General features: G+C 48.6%; 1 protein-coding gene across 2 annotated transcripts in view; it reads left to right on the forward strand.

Moving 5' to 3' along the window:
- The window catches only part of Ptafr (platelet activating factor receptor), a 26,015-nt gene extending 11,462 nt beyond the window's left edge, over nt 1-14,553 (forward strand). For both annotated transcript variants that reach the window (XM_055611517.1, XM_055611519.1), the window contains exon 2: nt 10,850-14,553. In XM_055611517.1, the coding sequence (XP_055467492.1) occupies nt 10,896-11,918 (1,023 nt within the window). In that variant the 5' untranslated portion in view covers nt 10,850-10,895 and the 3' untranslated portion in view covers nt 11,919-14,553. The remainder of the gene's footprint in view (nt 1-10,849) is intronic.
- Nucleotides 14,554-15,013: the final 460 nt, after the last annotated feature.

A 15,013-nucleotide genomic window follows, 5' to 3' on the forward strand; every position in this document is an offset into this window, starting at 1 on the left:
CTTCTTCTTCTTCTTCTTCTTCTTCTTCTTCTTCTTCTTCTTCTTCTGTACTGGGGATTCTATCTAAGGCCTCACATGCTTCACCACTGGGCCACAGCTCCAGCCCTCCTTTAATTTTTAAATTTTTAGTTAATTAATTAGAGACAGAGGCTCACGTAGCTCAGGCTGGCCTTGAACTTGCTGGATGGCTGAGGACAGCCTTGAAGTTCCGCTCCTCCTGCCTCTGCCTCCTCAGCGCTGGGATTACAGGCCTGGGCCATCACAGCAGGGTGATGCAAAGCTAGGGGTAGAGGGCTCTACGCGTGCCAAGCAAGCGCTCTACCAGCTCTGTCGCCGACCTCCGACCTCCGTTTCGTAGGTTATTTTTCACACTGACCTGCTGTGTGTAAGGGGCCGAGGGGGCGGGGCTTGCAGAGGACGGCATGCCTGTCTGTGCCAAGGAACAATTACGGAGGCCAGAGTTGGTTCTCTTCCTCGGCCATGTTCCTCTCCAGTCACCAGGCTTGGCAGCAAGTGTCTTTACCTGCTGAGCCATCGCACCAGCTCCCCAAAACCATCTCTACATAACACAACAATGAAGTTTACATTACTTTTTTTTTTTTTTTTCAAGACAGGGTTTCTCTGGGTAGCTCTGGCTGTCCTGAAACTCAATTTGTAGACCAGGCTGGCCTCGAACTCACAGAGATCTGCCTGCCTCTTTCTCCCGAGTGCTGGGACTACAGGCTCGCGGCATCTGTTTCTTTTCATGTCATGTTTATGAGTGTTTGGCTTGTACACGCACCACATGCATGCAGTACCTACGGAGGCCAGAAGAGGGCAGGAATCCTCTGGGACTGCAGTTCCAGATGGTTGTAAGCCGCCGTGCGGATGCTAGGAGCGGCTTCTGGAAGAGCAGCCGGGGCTCTTCCCAGCCCCATGCCTAGCTTTTCCTACGTGTGCATTCACGTGTGAGGGAGCACGCGCGCATGCACTTATGCACGTGTCTGTAGAGGCGCGGGGCCAACACCGGGCTGTCTCCTTCCGTTGCTCTCCATCTTACATTCTGAATAGGGTCTTCACTGAACCCGGGGCTCAGCATGTCAGCTAAGCTGGGTGGTCAGTGAGCTCTGAGCGTCCCCTGTCTCCATCCCCGGGGGGCTGCAGTTACAGGTAGCCGCGCAACCCTTTCACACGGGTGACGGGGGTGCAAGCTCAGGTCCTTATCCACAAATCCAGACCTCCTGTTTTACTTTTGGATGGAGGTCATTTTTAGCAGGGGTCGGGTGGAACCGTTTCACTTTGCGCTTCCGTGCTGGTGTAGAAGCTTTTCACACGCTGGCTGTGTCCTCTTGGGAGAAGCGGCTGTTGATTGCGTCAGGCCTTCGGTCCCTTTTCCCTTTCGCTTTGCAGTGCGAGAATCAAACTAGGGTTCTGGTCTCTGCTCTTTTTGTTGTGTTTTTGAGGCAGAGTCTCACGACGCAGCTCTATATATGTAGGCCAGGTTTGCCTGGAACATAAGAGAAGCCCCGGGCCCCGGTGTCCTGAGTGCTGAAAATACAGGTACATGGTCATTCAGCAGTCATGGCTGAATCTTTTACCCCCAACCCCTTTTTAGAAGGTCTCATACTATAGCTTACACAGCTCAGGCAGGCCTTGAATTTGCTGGGCAGTCAAGACTGGCCTTAATCCTCCTGTTCTTCCTGCCTCTACTACCTTCCAAGTGTCAGGATTACAGGGACACATCACGGTGCCTGGCTTTAAGCCTATTTAAACATATTCATATTGCAAGCTGGACGTGGTGGTGGCACACCCTTCATACCAGATTTTGGGAGGACATCTGGGAATCTGAGGGCAACCTAGTCTTCACAAAAAAATTCCAGGCCAGCCAAGGTTACATAATGCAGCCCTATCTGATAAAGAAATAAAATATTCACGCTGTCAGTAAGGGCAAGGAGGCTCAGAAACAGGTGTGTTCACTGGTTGAATGAGGAGTTGACCCAGGCCCAGCTCTACCAGGCTGGCGCTAGCTGCGTGCAGAGAAAACCCACTCTCCTTTTTGCCCATTTTCTTCCTGAATTCAGGGTGTAAAGAAAATAGCAGAGTCCTGGATGGAGGCATCTTTTCCTACAGGCATTTGGTGGCTTTGTTTGGAGACCAGAGTCTCACTGTGCAGCACTGGCTAGCCCAGAACTCTGTGTGGACCAGGCTCACGTTCACAGAGACCCTCCCCATGCCTTCCTAGTGCTGGCACTGAAGGTGAGAGCCACTGTGCCTGACTCCTGACAGCCATTTGAACTCTTGCCAGGCCGTAGGATAGATCTGTGGGTGCTTGGTGTTAGTCATCTCCCAGCTTTGTGAAAATGGACAGATCTGTTTTCTCTCTCTCTTTCTCTTTCTCTCTTTCTCTCTCTTTCTTTCTTTCTTTCTTTCTTTCTTTCTTTCTTTCTTCTCTCTCTCTCTCTCTCTCTTTTTCGAGACAGTGTTTCTCTGTGTAGCTTTGGCTGTCCTGGACTTGCTTTGTAAACCAGGCTGGCCTCAGCTCACAGAGATCCGCCTGCCTCTGCCTTCCTGAGTGCTGGGATCACAGGCCTTCACCACCAAGTCCCACCTGTTTTCTTTCTTTTTCAAACTTTTGTTAAAAAAAAAAAAAAAAAAAAAAAAAATTTTGTTTTGTTTTTTGAGACAGGGTCTCTCTCTATGTAGCCTTGGCTGTCCTCAACTCACTTTGTAGACCAGGCTGATTTCAAACTCACAATGATCGCCTGCCTCTGCCTCCCCGAGTGCTGGGATCACAGGTGTGTGTCGCCGAGCCTGGCCTGTTTTCTATTTTAATCCCACATTTTCTCCTGGAATAATAGGCATCTCATCTAGGAAAAAAAGTGAGTATAAATCCATTTTACAAAAGTGATTTGTGCAGGATATATGATCCCAGGTAAAAGGGAATGCCCGAGATTTCCCCAGTGAACGGTGGCCAGTGTCCTGGGTTTAGGTATGTGTGTTGGGGGAGGAGCTCGGGTTCTGCTTCAACACCCTCAACCCAGCAAGGAGTTCGTGGGTCCAAGAGGTGGTGCCCATGCCGAAGGTATGTGCTCTCTCTCTCTCTTTCTCTGCCACTTCTCGCCCACACCCTGTTGGCAAATGCGCCTTCTCGCCAGAGGGTTTTCGAGAAACTGCAGGAGATGCGATGAAGCTTCGCATGTCTGATCTGCAGTTTATAAATATTTAAACATTTCTACTCTTGCTCTCAACTGACCCCACAGGGTCAGTAACAGGGCTGGCCTGCTGATGAACTCAGCTTTCCAGCTGTCACCCAGCCCAGTTTCTTCTGCCCAGTTCCTGAGGGCTCCTCCCCTCTCACTGTCCTGGCTGGGAACCCTTCCCTCAGGTTCCCTGGGAGCTGCTGGTGTTTCTAGTGGGTGTGGGGTAGACATCCAGATGGCGGGGTTCTTCTTTGTTATGAATATGCATAGCCTACCCCACCCCCACCTGAAGGCTGGGCCTGGGGCCCTTGGCTCAGCTTCCGCCCTTCAGGGACCTGTGCCCAAGTTTTAAGTTGAGTAGTTCAAGACTCTACCTTCCTTCTAAATGTCTGTGAGCTCTATCAGCTTGCTTTTTCAAATGAAATTATTGTTATTGTTATTTTAACAGAAAGAAAGGTTTGTTTACCACACAGCAAGGGACAACAGGCTGGGCACTAAAATGAGCCTGGCCCACAGACTAAGGATAGAGGTGTCTTCCCGAGCTTTTGGAAGCTGTGTTGATATGTGCTACAGAGTGTCTGGGGCTGGCTAGAGCTGGTGTGTGGAAGAGAGCCCCTGGGTCTGTGGGTACCCACAGTTTGTTCCCCTGGCTTTGAACCCTTGAGGCCTCTGGGAGAGGAGGGACAGCCTGGCCAACTGGGCTTAGGTCTTGTTTTAGTCGTTTCATTTTGTCATCTTTGGGCCTTGTTAGAAGTGTGAGATTTATTTATTTTTGGGGTTTTTTTTTTTTTTTGAGGCACGGTCTCTCCACATAGCCCTGGCTGTCATCGAACTCCCAAAGACCCACCTGCCTGTGCCTCTCTAGTGCTGGGCTTAAAAGTGTGTGCCACCATGCCCAGTGATATATATATATATATATATATATATATATATATATATATATATATATTGTTTGTTTGTTTTGTTTTTGTTTTTTATGACAGGCTCCCTAGCAGGCTGGCTTCTAACTCTCTTAACTTCCTATGTAGCAAAAGATAACCCTGAATTTCTCTGATCCTCTAATGCCCCCTTCCAAGTGCTGGCATTACAGTCATACACGCCTACCTCGATGTGGGGCCGGAGATCAAACGTAGGGGTTTTGCTCTCAACCCTGTAGCACCCCACCAACTGAGCTATATCCCAAGCTCCCACTGTAAGATTTTTCACAGAAGGAAACAAAAGCTCAGAGAGTCACATCACTTGCTAAAGCCGGTCAGCAAATAAGTGCTGAACCAGATACAAACTGATGTGCTTTTGGCAGGAGAGACCCTGTTCTTCCCACTTCATTTTACCCTGGAATTGCTGTCAGTGGCTTAGTGGTTCACTTATCCCTGGCCACAGATACTGGGAGTAAAGAAATAAAAAATGGTTTAGTCTCTGCTTTCAGGAAGTCTCGTCCTGGTGAGGAAACAACACAGAAGTCATATCTAAGCCAGGCGTGCCTTCAATTCCAATACTCAAGGACTCGGGCGGAAGAGGCAGGCAGATCTCTGTGAGTTCCAGCCTGCTCTACAGAGTGAGATTCAGGACAGCCAGGGCTACACAGAGAGACCCTTTCTCAAAACAAAACAAAAAAAGAAATCCGAGTCTAAAGCATATGCAGAGCTGGGCGTGTTTTGTTGTAGGTTTTCGGTCCCAGCAAGTCAACATCCCCAAGTTCAGTGCCTGCCTGGATAACTTAATGAGCCCCAAAGAGCCAAAGGAGAAGTTGGGGTACAGTTTAAAGGGCGCTTGGTCAGCATGTGCTAGGCCCTGGATTTTCTCCCTACCACAGAAAAACAATGGCAGTGAAGTATTATTTAGGTTGATAAATAAAATATTGGTGCTTCTTTTGGCAAGACCCAGTGAGTGCCTCGCTCCCCTTACCCTGGGCAGGGCCCACCATGACCTCAGCTGGCCCTCTGACTGGAGATTTTCTGCAGATAGCCTTGGTCATGCCCCTAAGGGGAACCAGACCCGAGTGAAGGAAGGTACTTCCTGTGTGGGTGGTTGGTAGGGCCATGATTTCCTCACAGATGCAGAGTGAGTGCCTGAACTGCCCAGCTGTGGGCTGCACCGCCTCCCCCACCTTTTCAGAGAGCTAGAGCCAATGCCCTCCCCTCCTCAGGAAGCCAACAGTCTGGCAGGACCGAGAAGAGGCTTCAGCCCTAAGGAAATGGGGCTGAAACTATACATCAGGGACACGAACATTTTCTGGTCTCTGGTCCATCTTTACTGATTGGAGGCCTCAAAGACTCCCGGTTTCTATGAGCTATGCCTACCCCTGGGGTCCATACGGGCTGGGCTGCAGCTTATATACTTAGAGATCTTGCCTAGCATGAACAAGACCTCAGGTTTGCTCTCCAGTGCTGGAGAGAAAAACAAAAGCAAAAAACCCCAAAAACTACAGCTAAGACTTTCTAATAACAATTCAAAACAAAACAGAACAAAACCGAAAGCTATTCTATCTTAGCACAAATAAGATTCATTTTTACAAACAAAACAAAACAAAACAAAACACGCCTGGATACTCTAAAGCAAACGGTTTAGGGAGGAGAGGAGAGTGCCGGCGCCTTGTTTACAAAGCTCTTTAATGGTGGGTTAAATAGGGGACAGCTGGAGTCTCCGAGCCATTTCCACTCTTGGAGAGCAGATGTGTGATGGTAAACGGAGGTTTTTTTGTTTTGTTTTGTTTTGTTTTGTTCCTTCTTGTGCCGTGAATGGAACTCAGAACCTTGCTCATCTGGGGAAACTGTTCTACCACTGAGCTCAAAGGGCTCCCAAATAATTGATAATTTTTTTCTTTGACTTTCTTTTTTTTTTTTTATTTTGTTTTTTCCGAGACAGGGTTTCTCTGTGTAGCCTTGGCTGTCTTGGACTCGCTTTGTGGACCAGGCTGGCTTTGAACTCACAGAGATCTGCCTGCCTCTGCTGGGATTACAGGCATGTGCCACTGTGCCTGGCCTAAAAAATTTTTATTAGTATGGATTAATTATACCAAATAACGGGCTTATAATTATGCCAAGTTGTGTACATAACGCTTATTAACCATATTCATCCATTACCCTCTTTTGCCCCCCTTCCATTGGTCTGCTCTCCTTCCCAATTACTCTCCCTGAAAGTAGGAGCCTGTTTTTCTGTTTGTTTTGTTTCTTTGATAAGCCAGTGAATTTCATTAGGGTTGCTTACAAGATTTATTTACAGGCTTGTTTTTATTTTTTGAGTGTGAGAGAGTGTGTGTGTGGTGTGTGTGGGTGTGCTCCCTGTGTGTGTTTGGTGAAGGATGTTGGGGTCCTCTGCCACTTCTTGACAAACCTGAAGACAAATTTTTGCTGTTGTTTTCAGCTCTTCTGACAGCCAACAAGCCCAGCATCCTTTGCTGTCGGTTTTACAGGCTTCCATAGGAGGACCACACCAAGCCTTTACGTAGGTGCTAGAAATCAAACTTAGGTCCTTATGCTTGAACAGTAAGCACTTTAACCACTCTTTTTTTCAAGACAGGGTTTCTCTGTGTACCTCTGCTGTTCTGGAACTCTCTCTGTAAACCAGGCTGGCCTTGAACTCACAGAGATCTGCCTGCCGCTTCCTCTGCCTCCTGAGCGCTGTGATCAAAGGTGTGAATCACCACCACCTGTCTTCTTAACCTTCTTCTTCTTCTTCACCTTCTTTTTTTTTTTTTTTTTAAATATGAAAGAGTTTATTGGATGGAGATGGAGAGAGAAAGTGAAGGAGAGAGAGAGATAGTGGGGGAAGGGAGCGCCCCCAACAGAGAAAGGGGAGAGGGCATAGGAGAGCAAAAGAGCAAGAGTAAGAGAGAGCTTCTTAACCACTCTTAAGGTTTGCTCTTTTGTTTTGCTTTGTGTCAGGGTCCCACTGTGTGGTCCTGGCTGGCCTTGAACTTGGACCAGATCCAGGCATGTGCTACAGCTCCAACTAGCTCTTCTTGGACACTGTATCAAAAATCATAAATAGTAGTTTCTGAATTTCTCTTTCTTTCTTTGAGAAAGGGTCACAGGAAGCCCAGTCTGGCCTTGAGCTTGTTGTGTGGTGACTCTGTCTCCCAAGCGCTAGGATTAAAGGCATGAACGTCCATGCCTGTGTGATACAGAGGCAAGTTCAGCTCACAGATCAAATAATTTCATAGATTTTTTTTTTCCCCCTGGAAGGACACATTACAGTTTTGTTTGCTGCAAAAGCCTTTTTAAGATGTTATACATTTCATACATAGACTATTAGAGAGATGTATTCTTAGCCAGCTGGTGGAGAAGCACCCCTTTAATCCCAGCACTCAGGAAGCAGAGGCAGGTGGATATCTGTGAGTTTGAAGCCAACCTGGTCTATAGAGTGAGTTCCAGGACAGCCAGGGCTACACAAAGAAACCCTGTCTCAAAAAAACCCCATAATATAACAAAACAAAACAAAACAAAAAGATGTATGCTTAATGCTTATGATTTAGTAAAACTGATACTTCAGGGTTGACCAGATGGAGGTGTTGGTCTCTCTCTTTTTATTTTAAAAATATATATATTTAATGTAAATATATATTACATTAAATTTATATTTATATATATATTACAGTTTATTCACTTTGTATCCCAGCTGTAGCTCCCTCCCTTTTCCTCCCAATCCTACCCTTCCTCCCTGATCTCCTCCTGTGCCCCTCTCCAAGTCCACTGATAGGGGAGGTCCACCTCACTTTCCATCTGACCCTAGCCTATCAGGTCTCATCAGGACTGGATGTATGTCTTCCTCTGTGGCTTGTGTTCATATCTTTTTAGACTACTTCCTGCTGATTAGGGTTGGCAGGTTCCTTGGGCCAACTCCAATCTTTGTAGTCAGAATATCTCCAACTTTTTCTTTTCATCAAACTGAAACAGCAGCAACAAGGAACAACAGGGAGACGCCTCTTCCTTGGAGACAGTTTCTGGTTCTCACAGGTGGCTCAACCTCCATGAAGAACTGAAATTCAGATGAGGTCCGAATCATGAGTTGAAATTGGCCAAGTGAAAGGAAAGGAGTGGGGGTTGTTCTGGTTTTCTTTCTGATGCTTTGATAAAATGCTCTGACCAAGCTGGGTGCTAGTGGCACACGTCTTTAACCCCAGCGTTCAGGAGGCAGATGCAGGAGGATTTCTGAATTTGAGACCAGCCTGTGTTACAGAGTGAGTTCCAGGACAGCCAGGGCGACACAGAGAAACAGTGTCTCAAAAGACAGGGCTGGAGAGATGGCTCAGAGGTGAAGAGCACTGGCTGTCCCTCCGAAGGTCCTGAGTTCAATTCCCAGCAACTACATGGTGGCTCAAGATATCTATAGTGATATCTGGTGCCCTCTTCTGGCATGGAGGCACACATGCAGGCAGAATACTGTATAAATAAAAATTTAAAGCAAACAATCAACAACCAAAAAAAATTATATATATATATATATATATATTTTGACCAAAAGCAATGTAGATGAGGAATGGATTTACTTGGCCTATTCTTTACTTGGCCTGTCATTGAAGAAAGTCAAGGCAGGAAACTGAAGGCAGAGAGCACCTTGCTCTTCCACATAGCATTACCTCTAACAAACAAGGAACTCACTTCACAGTCAAAGAAGTACAGCAGGAACCATGGAGGATGCCCCTTGCTGGCTTTTCATGCAGTTCAGGATCCTCTGCCTAGAGGATGATATCGCTCTCAGGGGGCTGTGCCTCCCTAAGGCAGTCAACAATTGACGAAATCCCCCATACACATACCCCACAGGGCAATCTGATCCGGGCAATTTCTCAGCTGAAGCTCTCTTCTCGGGTGACTCCAGGCTGTGTCAAGTTGGGGAGAATGGCTAGGTAGAGCCTAGTGTACAGAGGGCTTGGGTTCTCTCAGCATTGGGAAGGAAGGAAGGTAAAAAGAGAGGAAGGGAAGGAAGGAGAGGGGAGAGGGAGGGAAGGAGAGACAGAGAATGGAGGAGCCTTCAGGGCAGCAGGTTGACTATCTCGGAGCTGTGAGGTCTGGAGAGTTCTGAAGACCTTCTGGGAAAGTCACTGTAGCTGGAGACTGAGGGGGTGGTTCAGGGTGCGAGCGGAGTACTAGCTGGAGAGCTGGCGGCTGGGGCAAGGTGGCTCCCTTGGTTCTTAGAAACTGCCCCGCCTTTTGCCTGCTCTGTCCCGGTACCATAAACCTCATCTGCTTGGGATGTTTACTCCATCACCCTTCCTCTTCTGGGATTTCTCAGAAACCCCACCTGCTCTCCCAGATCTTTCTGTTCTTCTTTCTGTTCTCTTCTCCCAGAACTCCCTTTGTTCTTTGTCTAGCAGCTGCCTGTTCAAATTCCTTCAGTCTTCCTCCCTCATGAGATGATAAACTCCTTGAAGGCTGCTTTGCTGTGCTCTTCAGCATGCCTGACAGGAGTCACGCTCAGAAATAGTTGTTGGATGGATGTTTGGAAGAACAAATAGATTGAGACCGTATTTTTCTATAAATGTTTAGTCTGTGTTTGATCTATATATCAATCTATATCTATTTTTTGTTTTGTTTTCTTTTTTTCTTTTTTTTGAGACAGGGTTTCTCTGTGTAACAGAGCTCTGGCTGTCCTGCACTCACTTTGTAGACCAGGCTGGCCTCGAACTCCTAAAGAGCCACTTGCCTCTTGTCTCAGGAGTGATGAAAGGCATGTACCATCACACCCAGCCTGATTTATTTACTTTTTTCAGTCTCATGCTATAGTTCAGATTAGCCCTCAGCTCACTCAGTAGCTGAGGCTGGCTGTATACTCATTATAACCTTCTTGCCTTAGCCTTTCAAGGTCTAGGATTCCATATGTGACTCACCAGGCCTGGCCACAAGGCTATTCAGTATCCTATAATCTCTGGCAGTTCCTCAGTCTTTCCTTATCTTTCGTGACCTTGTCACGTTGAATAGGCACTGCCCGGTCCTTTGGAAGGATGCTTATAATTTGTTGGGCTTTGGGTGGAGTAGGGGGTCCCGCCCTTGGTCACATGCTTGTCAAGCAAGAGAGACCACTGTGCTATAACCCTGCATCTGTTGAATAGATTAAAAAATTTTTTTTTGAGGTAGAGCCTCCTTATGTAAGCTTAGGTTGTCCTAAAACCCTGTTTGTAGACCAGGATGGCCTCAAACCCATGGTGACCTTCCTGTCCCTTCCTCTCAAATGAATTCCATTATTGGTGTGAATCACAATGCCTGTCCTGGATTTTTTTTTTGTTAAGAAGTTTTAAGTCTTGTTTATTTTATTTTATGCACAGGAGTGCTTGTCTGCGTGTCTGTGCACCGTGGTGTGTGTGCGCCCGGTGCCTGGTGGAGGCTCAAAGATCCCCTGGGTCTGGGGTTATGCCACACAGGCACATTGCATACAGATACACAGCAAGCACACAGAGGCCACATGACGCCCAGCACAACTCAGTTCTCTCTACTTCCACCCTGCGGGACCCAATCAGGCCACCAGGCTTGAGGACAGGTGCTTTATAAACTGCTAACCCTGTTTCTGTAGGCTCTGCCTTCATACCTCCCGCTTAATCCCTGGGGGTTAAGTTTCAACATGAATCCTAGGGAGGACTCCAACACCCGAACTGTAGCAGGGAGCCTTGGAGTTGACGCGGTAAAGGGAGTCTCTTCCGGCTCTTTGTTAACCGGGATCTCTGCGTGTTCTTCCAGGCGCATCCGGCACCCCATGACCAGGTGATCCTCCCCGCCCAGAGCAATGGAGCAAAATGCCTCGTCCCGTGTGGACTCGGAGTTTCGATACACCCTCTTTCCGATTGCTTACAGCGTCATCTTTGTCCTGGGGGTGGTTGCCAATGGCTACGTGCTGTGGGTCTTTGCCCGCCTGTACCCTTCCAAGAAACTAAACGAGATAAAGATCTTCATGGTGAACCTCACCATGGCGGACCTGCTCTTCCTGATCACCCTCCCTCTGTGGATTGTCTACTATTACAACGAGGGCAACTGGATTCTCCCCAAGTTCCTGTGCAACCTGGCCGGCTGCTTCTTCTTCATCAACACCTACTGCAGCGTGGCCTTCCTGGGCGTCATCACTTACAACCGTTACCAGGCGGTGGCCCATCCCATCAAGACTGCTCAGGCCACTACCCGCAAGCGCGGCATCTCTCTGTCCCTGGTCATCTGGATCTCCATCACGGCTACCGCCTCCTACTTCCTGGCCACAGACTCCACCAACCTAGTGCCCAAAAAGGACGGCTCGGACAACATCACCCGCTGCTTTGAGCATTACGAGCCACGCAGTGTGCCCATCCTTGTGGTCCACGTCTTCATCGCCTTCTGTTTCTTCCTCGTCTTCTTCCTTATCCTCTACTGCAACCTGGTCATCATCCACACGCTGCTCACGAGGCCCGTGCGGCAGCAGCGCAAAGCGGAGGTGAAGCGCCGGGCGCTGTGGATGGTCTGCACCGTCCTGGCGGTCTTTGTCATCTGCTTCGTGCCCCACCATATGGTCCAGCTGCCCTGGACCCTGGCAGAGTTGGGCTACCAGACCAACTTCCACCAGGCCATTAACGATGCCCACCAGATCACGCTGTGCCTCCTCAGCACCAACTGCGTCTTAGATCCTGTCATCTACTGTTTTCTTACCAAGAAGTTCCGAAAGTACCTCAGCGAAAAGCTTTACAGCATTCGCAGTAGCCGGAAGTGCTCCAGGGCCACTACTGACACTACCGAGGTGATGGTGCCGGCCAACCAGACCCCTGTCCTGTCCCTGAAAAATTAAGCTCTGCTTGTTCAAGTCAGACTCAGGGTCTTCTCTTCCATGGGCCTCAGAGACTGAGCTGGGAGGTGAGCGGTCTCTGCCTGTGGCTAACCCCTCCTTGGCCCCCGGGGGACAGCAGTGGCAGGCTGCTGGAAAATACAGACCCTGAATGCTCCTTTTCACCCATCTTTGGGTTAACACTAGTCCAGAGCTTCAGAATCTGACGTCCCTGCGAGGGTCAGGCCTTGGCAGGTAGACTGGGAGCTGCCCAGCTCATCCAGCTGCGGTAGCAACCCTCAAGTTTGGGTACAACATCTTTGTGACCTTCCTGGAGGAAGCGGTTTGGTGGAACTATCTAATCTCAGAATCCAACCAGAGGAGATAAACACAGAAGCTGACCAGAAGCTAGGACGGGAGCCTGTTTGCTGAGGCAGCCGAGTGAGTGCTGAGTGGAAGAGAGAGGCTGCACTTCCCACGTCCAGCAGGCAGCAGCTTCTTCTGAGGACGCCTCTGGACACCTGCTGGCGATTTTTGGCAATCCATCGTGGCAAGGAAAGGCCGGGCAGGGCCGGGCAGCTCAGATTGTGGCGGCAGGAGCGCACAGAGGTTATTCACGCGGCCCAGAGCCAAGAAGCAAGACTGCACATTAACCAGGGGATGAGGTTACAACCGTCGGAGGCTAGCCCCCAGCCACCTTCCTCTACAGCCAGGTCCTACCTCCTAAAGGCTCCACCGTCTCCCACATGAACACCCCTCGCAGGGGTGAACATGGAGAGAATGGTTCCGGCCAGGGAGATGGCCCATCCGGTAGAGGCACTTGCCGCCAACACTGCCAATCAGAGTTTGATCCCAGAACCCACGTGGTGGAAAGAGAACAGACGACTTCTGCAAGTTGTCCTTTGACCTCTTCTTGGACACTGTGGCACACGCCACACAGTGCCCCGCCTCCCGTCTACATGTAAAGAAATTAATATAACAAAGCAAAATGAAGGCGGCTCTAGGGAGTTTACATGCAATGGTGTATTCTGAATACAACAATACACTATTACATTTAAGGGAGAGCAGCTCTTGCCCTGTGAGAGCTATTTAGAAACCTCAGACTCAGAACTCTGAGGAGCTCTTCCTGGTTTTGAAAGGGTTAGACTAACTTTGTAACCTGTATGTCTTCTAAAGCCTATAGTTTTGAGTTTTAGGTTCAGGTTAAGCTAAAGCCTCTTAGTACCTTTCCAGAGAATGGAAAAATATGACCCTATCTATGAGGACAGATAGAAAAAAAGGCAAGCAAGCAATGACCTTCAACAAAAAGAAAAACTCCTGTCTTTGAGGTAGCATTTCTTAGCAACGAACCCAGACTTCTTCTGAGTAGCTTTTGACCTGCAGCCAAAAGTCCAAAGCCCCTAATCTTCAAGGATGAGCTAACCACCCCACCTTCAATTGCAGCTGCATCCACACTTGGCAGGACTGGCCAAGCTTGAGCACCTAAGACTAACCAATTATCTTACTTTATAGCTTCCTCATCCAATCCTAAATTGCCAAGACTGCAACTTCAAATCTCCCGCAATTTTTCTTTTAAAAACCTAAAGGCCTTTGTCTCCCGGTGCCACTCTTTGCTGACCAGCAGGGGTGACCCCATTGCGCAATGGTTAATAAACCTCTTGCTTTTGCAACAAGTCGTGGTCTGGGGGAGTTTCTGGGAAGGGCGCGATCTTGAACTCCTGAGCTGTGAGACCCCAGGTCTTACATTTTCCTGAGCCTTGTGCTCAGGAAAAAAAAAATGTTTGTGCCAGGCAGTGATGGCATATGCCTTTAATCCCAGCACTCAGGAGGCAGAGGTAGGCGGATCTCTGTGAGTTTGAGGCCAGCCTGGTCTACAAAGTGAGTCCAGGACAGTCAAGACTACACAGAGAAACCCTGTCTTGAAAAACAAGACAAAACAAATAATGTCCTTCCTTCTAGCTAGTGTTCCCTTGAAGTTGGGTCAGTTGATTTTTGTCTGCATGGGCTTGTTTCAATAGGCTAGTAACCCTCTTGGGTTTGAGGGATGGCGGTGGGCTGCCTAGCTGAAGGGGACTGTAGCTAAAACAACGTACTTGAACTTTGACATCTTACAGATTCAGGTTCAAGTCTTGCCTGTGCTAGATGCTGCCCAGGACGTAGAAATTTAATAGTCTACCTCTTAGTGTCCTTAGCTGGGTGGCACAACCTACCTCACAGGGCTGTTAGGAGCCGTGCATGCTCACCTGAGTCTTGTTTACTCATCCCTGAGCCTCCCTTTCCTGAGAATTTGGTGCCCTTGATCCCGAAGGGGTAAGAGTTGGGCTGCTGTCCGGGGCTTTGCAGGCCACTCACTGAAGTCATTTAAGCTCTGGAGCTGTGACCGTGTCTGTATGTAAAGTGGGTTGGATGGCCACCGAGATGACTGGCAGACAAAAGACTTTCAAAGGAAAAGCAGAGGACAAGGAGAAACCGGAACTTGGAGAAAAGATGCGCTCCCGGGGGTCAGAGGGCACCCCTGCGTGCTTTCTCTTGAGCCCTGGGAGGTTCTCTCTTAGGCTCATTCAAATGGGTGTCTAGTACTTTCAATCAAATGCTAATACAGTATATTCTACATCTCGTTCATGTTTGCATATCTCCCGTGTCACTGCAATACCCATGTACCACAATGTGTTAACTTAATAAACATTTTTGTCTTTAAACTGGGTCAGTTTTTAAAACTTACATTCCTACTTCACGGTCGTGCTGTAGACTATTGTTCCGGCCCATTTTACAGGTGGGAAAAAGGCTCGGACAGGCTGAGTCAAGGTAAAAGAGCAAGTAAATGGCAGAGTCATTAATAGTCAAGGCTAGACCTCTCAGTAAGCAGGGCTCCACTCCCATCCCCCTCCACCACGCAACTGTAACCACACCCTAACTCTTCTAGACACATGGTGTGTACTGGGGCAGGAGCTGGAACAGGCCTCCACCCTGACGCTGGAGGTCTCTCTGCAGCTCATGAAGCCTGAAGCCCCATGGGACTCTTTCCCAGACATAGAAACCTGTGATCGGGCACCTCAGACACTGGGTGATAGACACAGACACAGGGTCCTAAGAACCGCAGGAACCAGAGTCCCGTGGCT

The sequence above is a fragment of the Psammomys obesus genome, unplaced genomic scaffold (genome assembly GCF_907164565.1).
Source record: "Psammomys obesus unplaced genomic scaffold, mPsaObe1.curated_primary_1811, whole genome shotgun sequence".
In the NCBI taxonomy this organism is placed as follows: domain Eukaryota; kingdom Metazoa; phylum Chordata; class Mammalia; order Rodentia; family Muridae; genus Psammomys; species Psammomys obesus.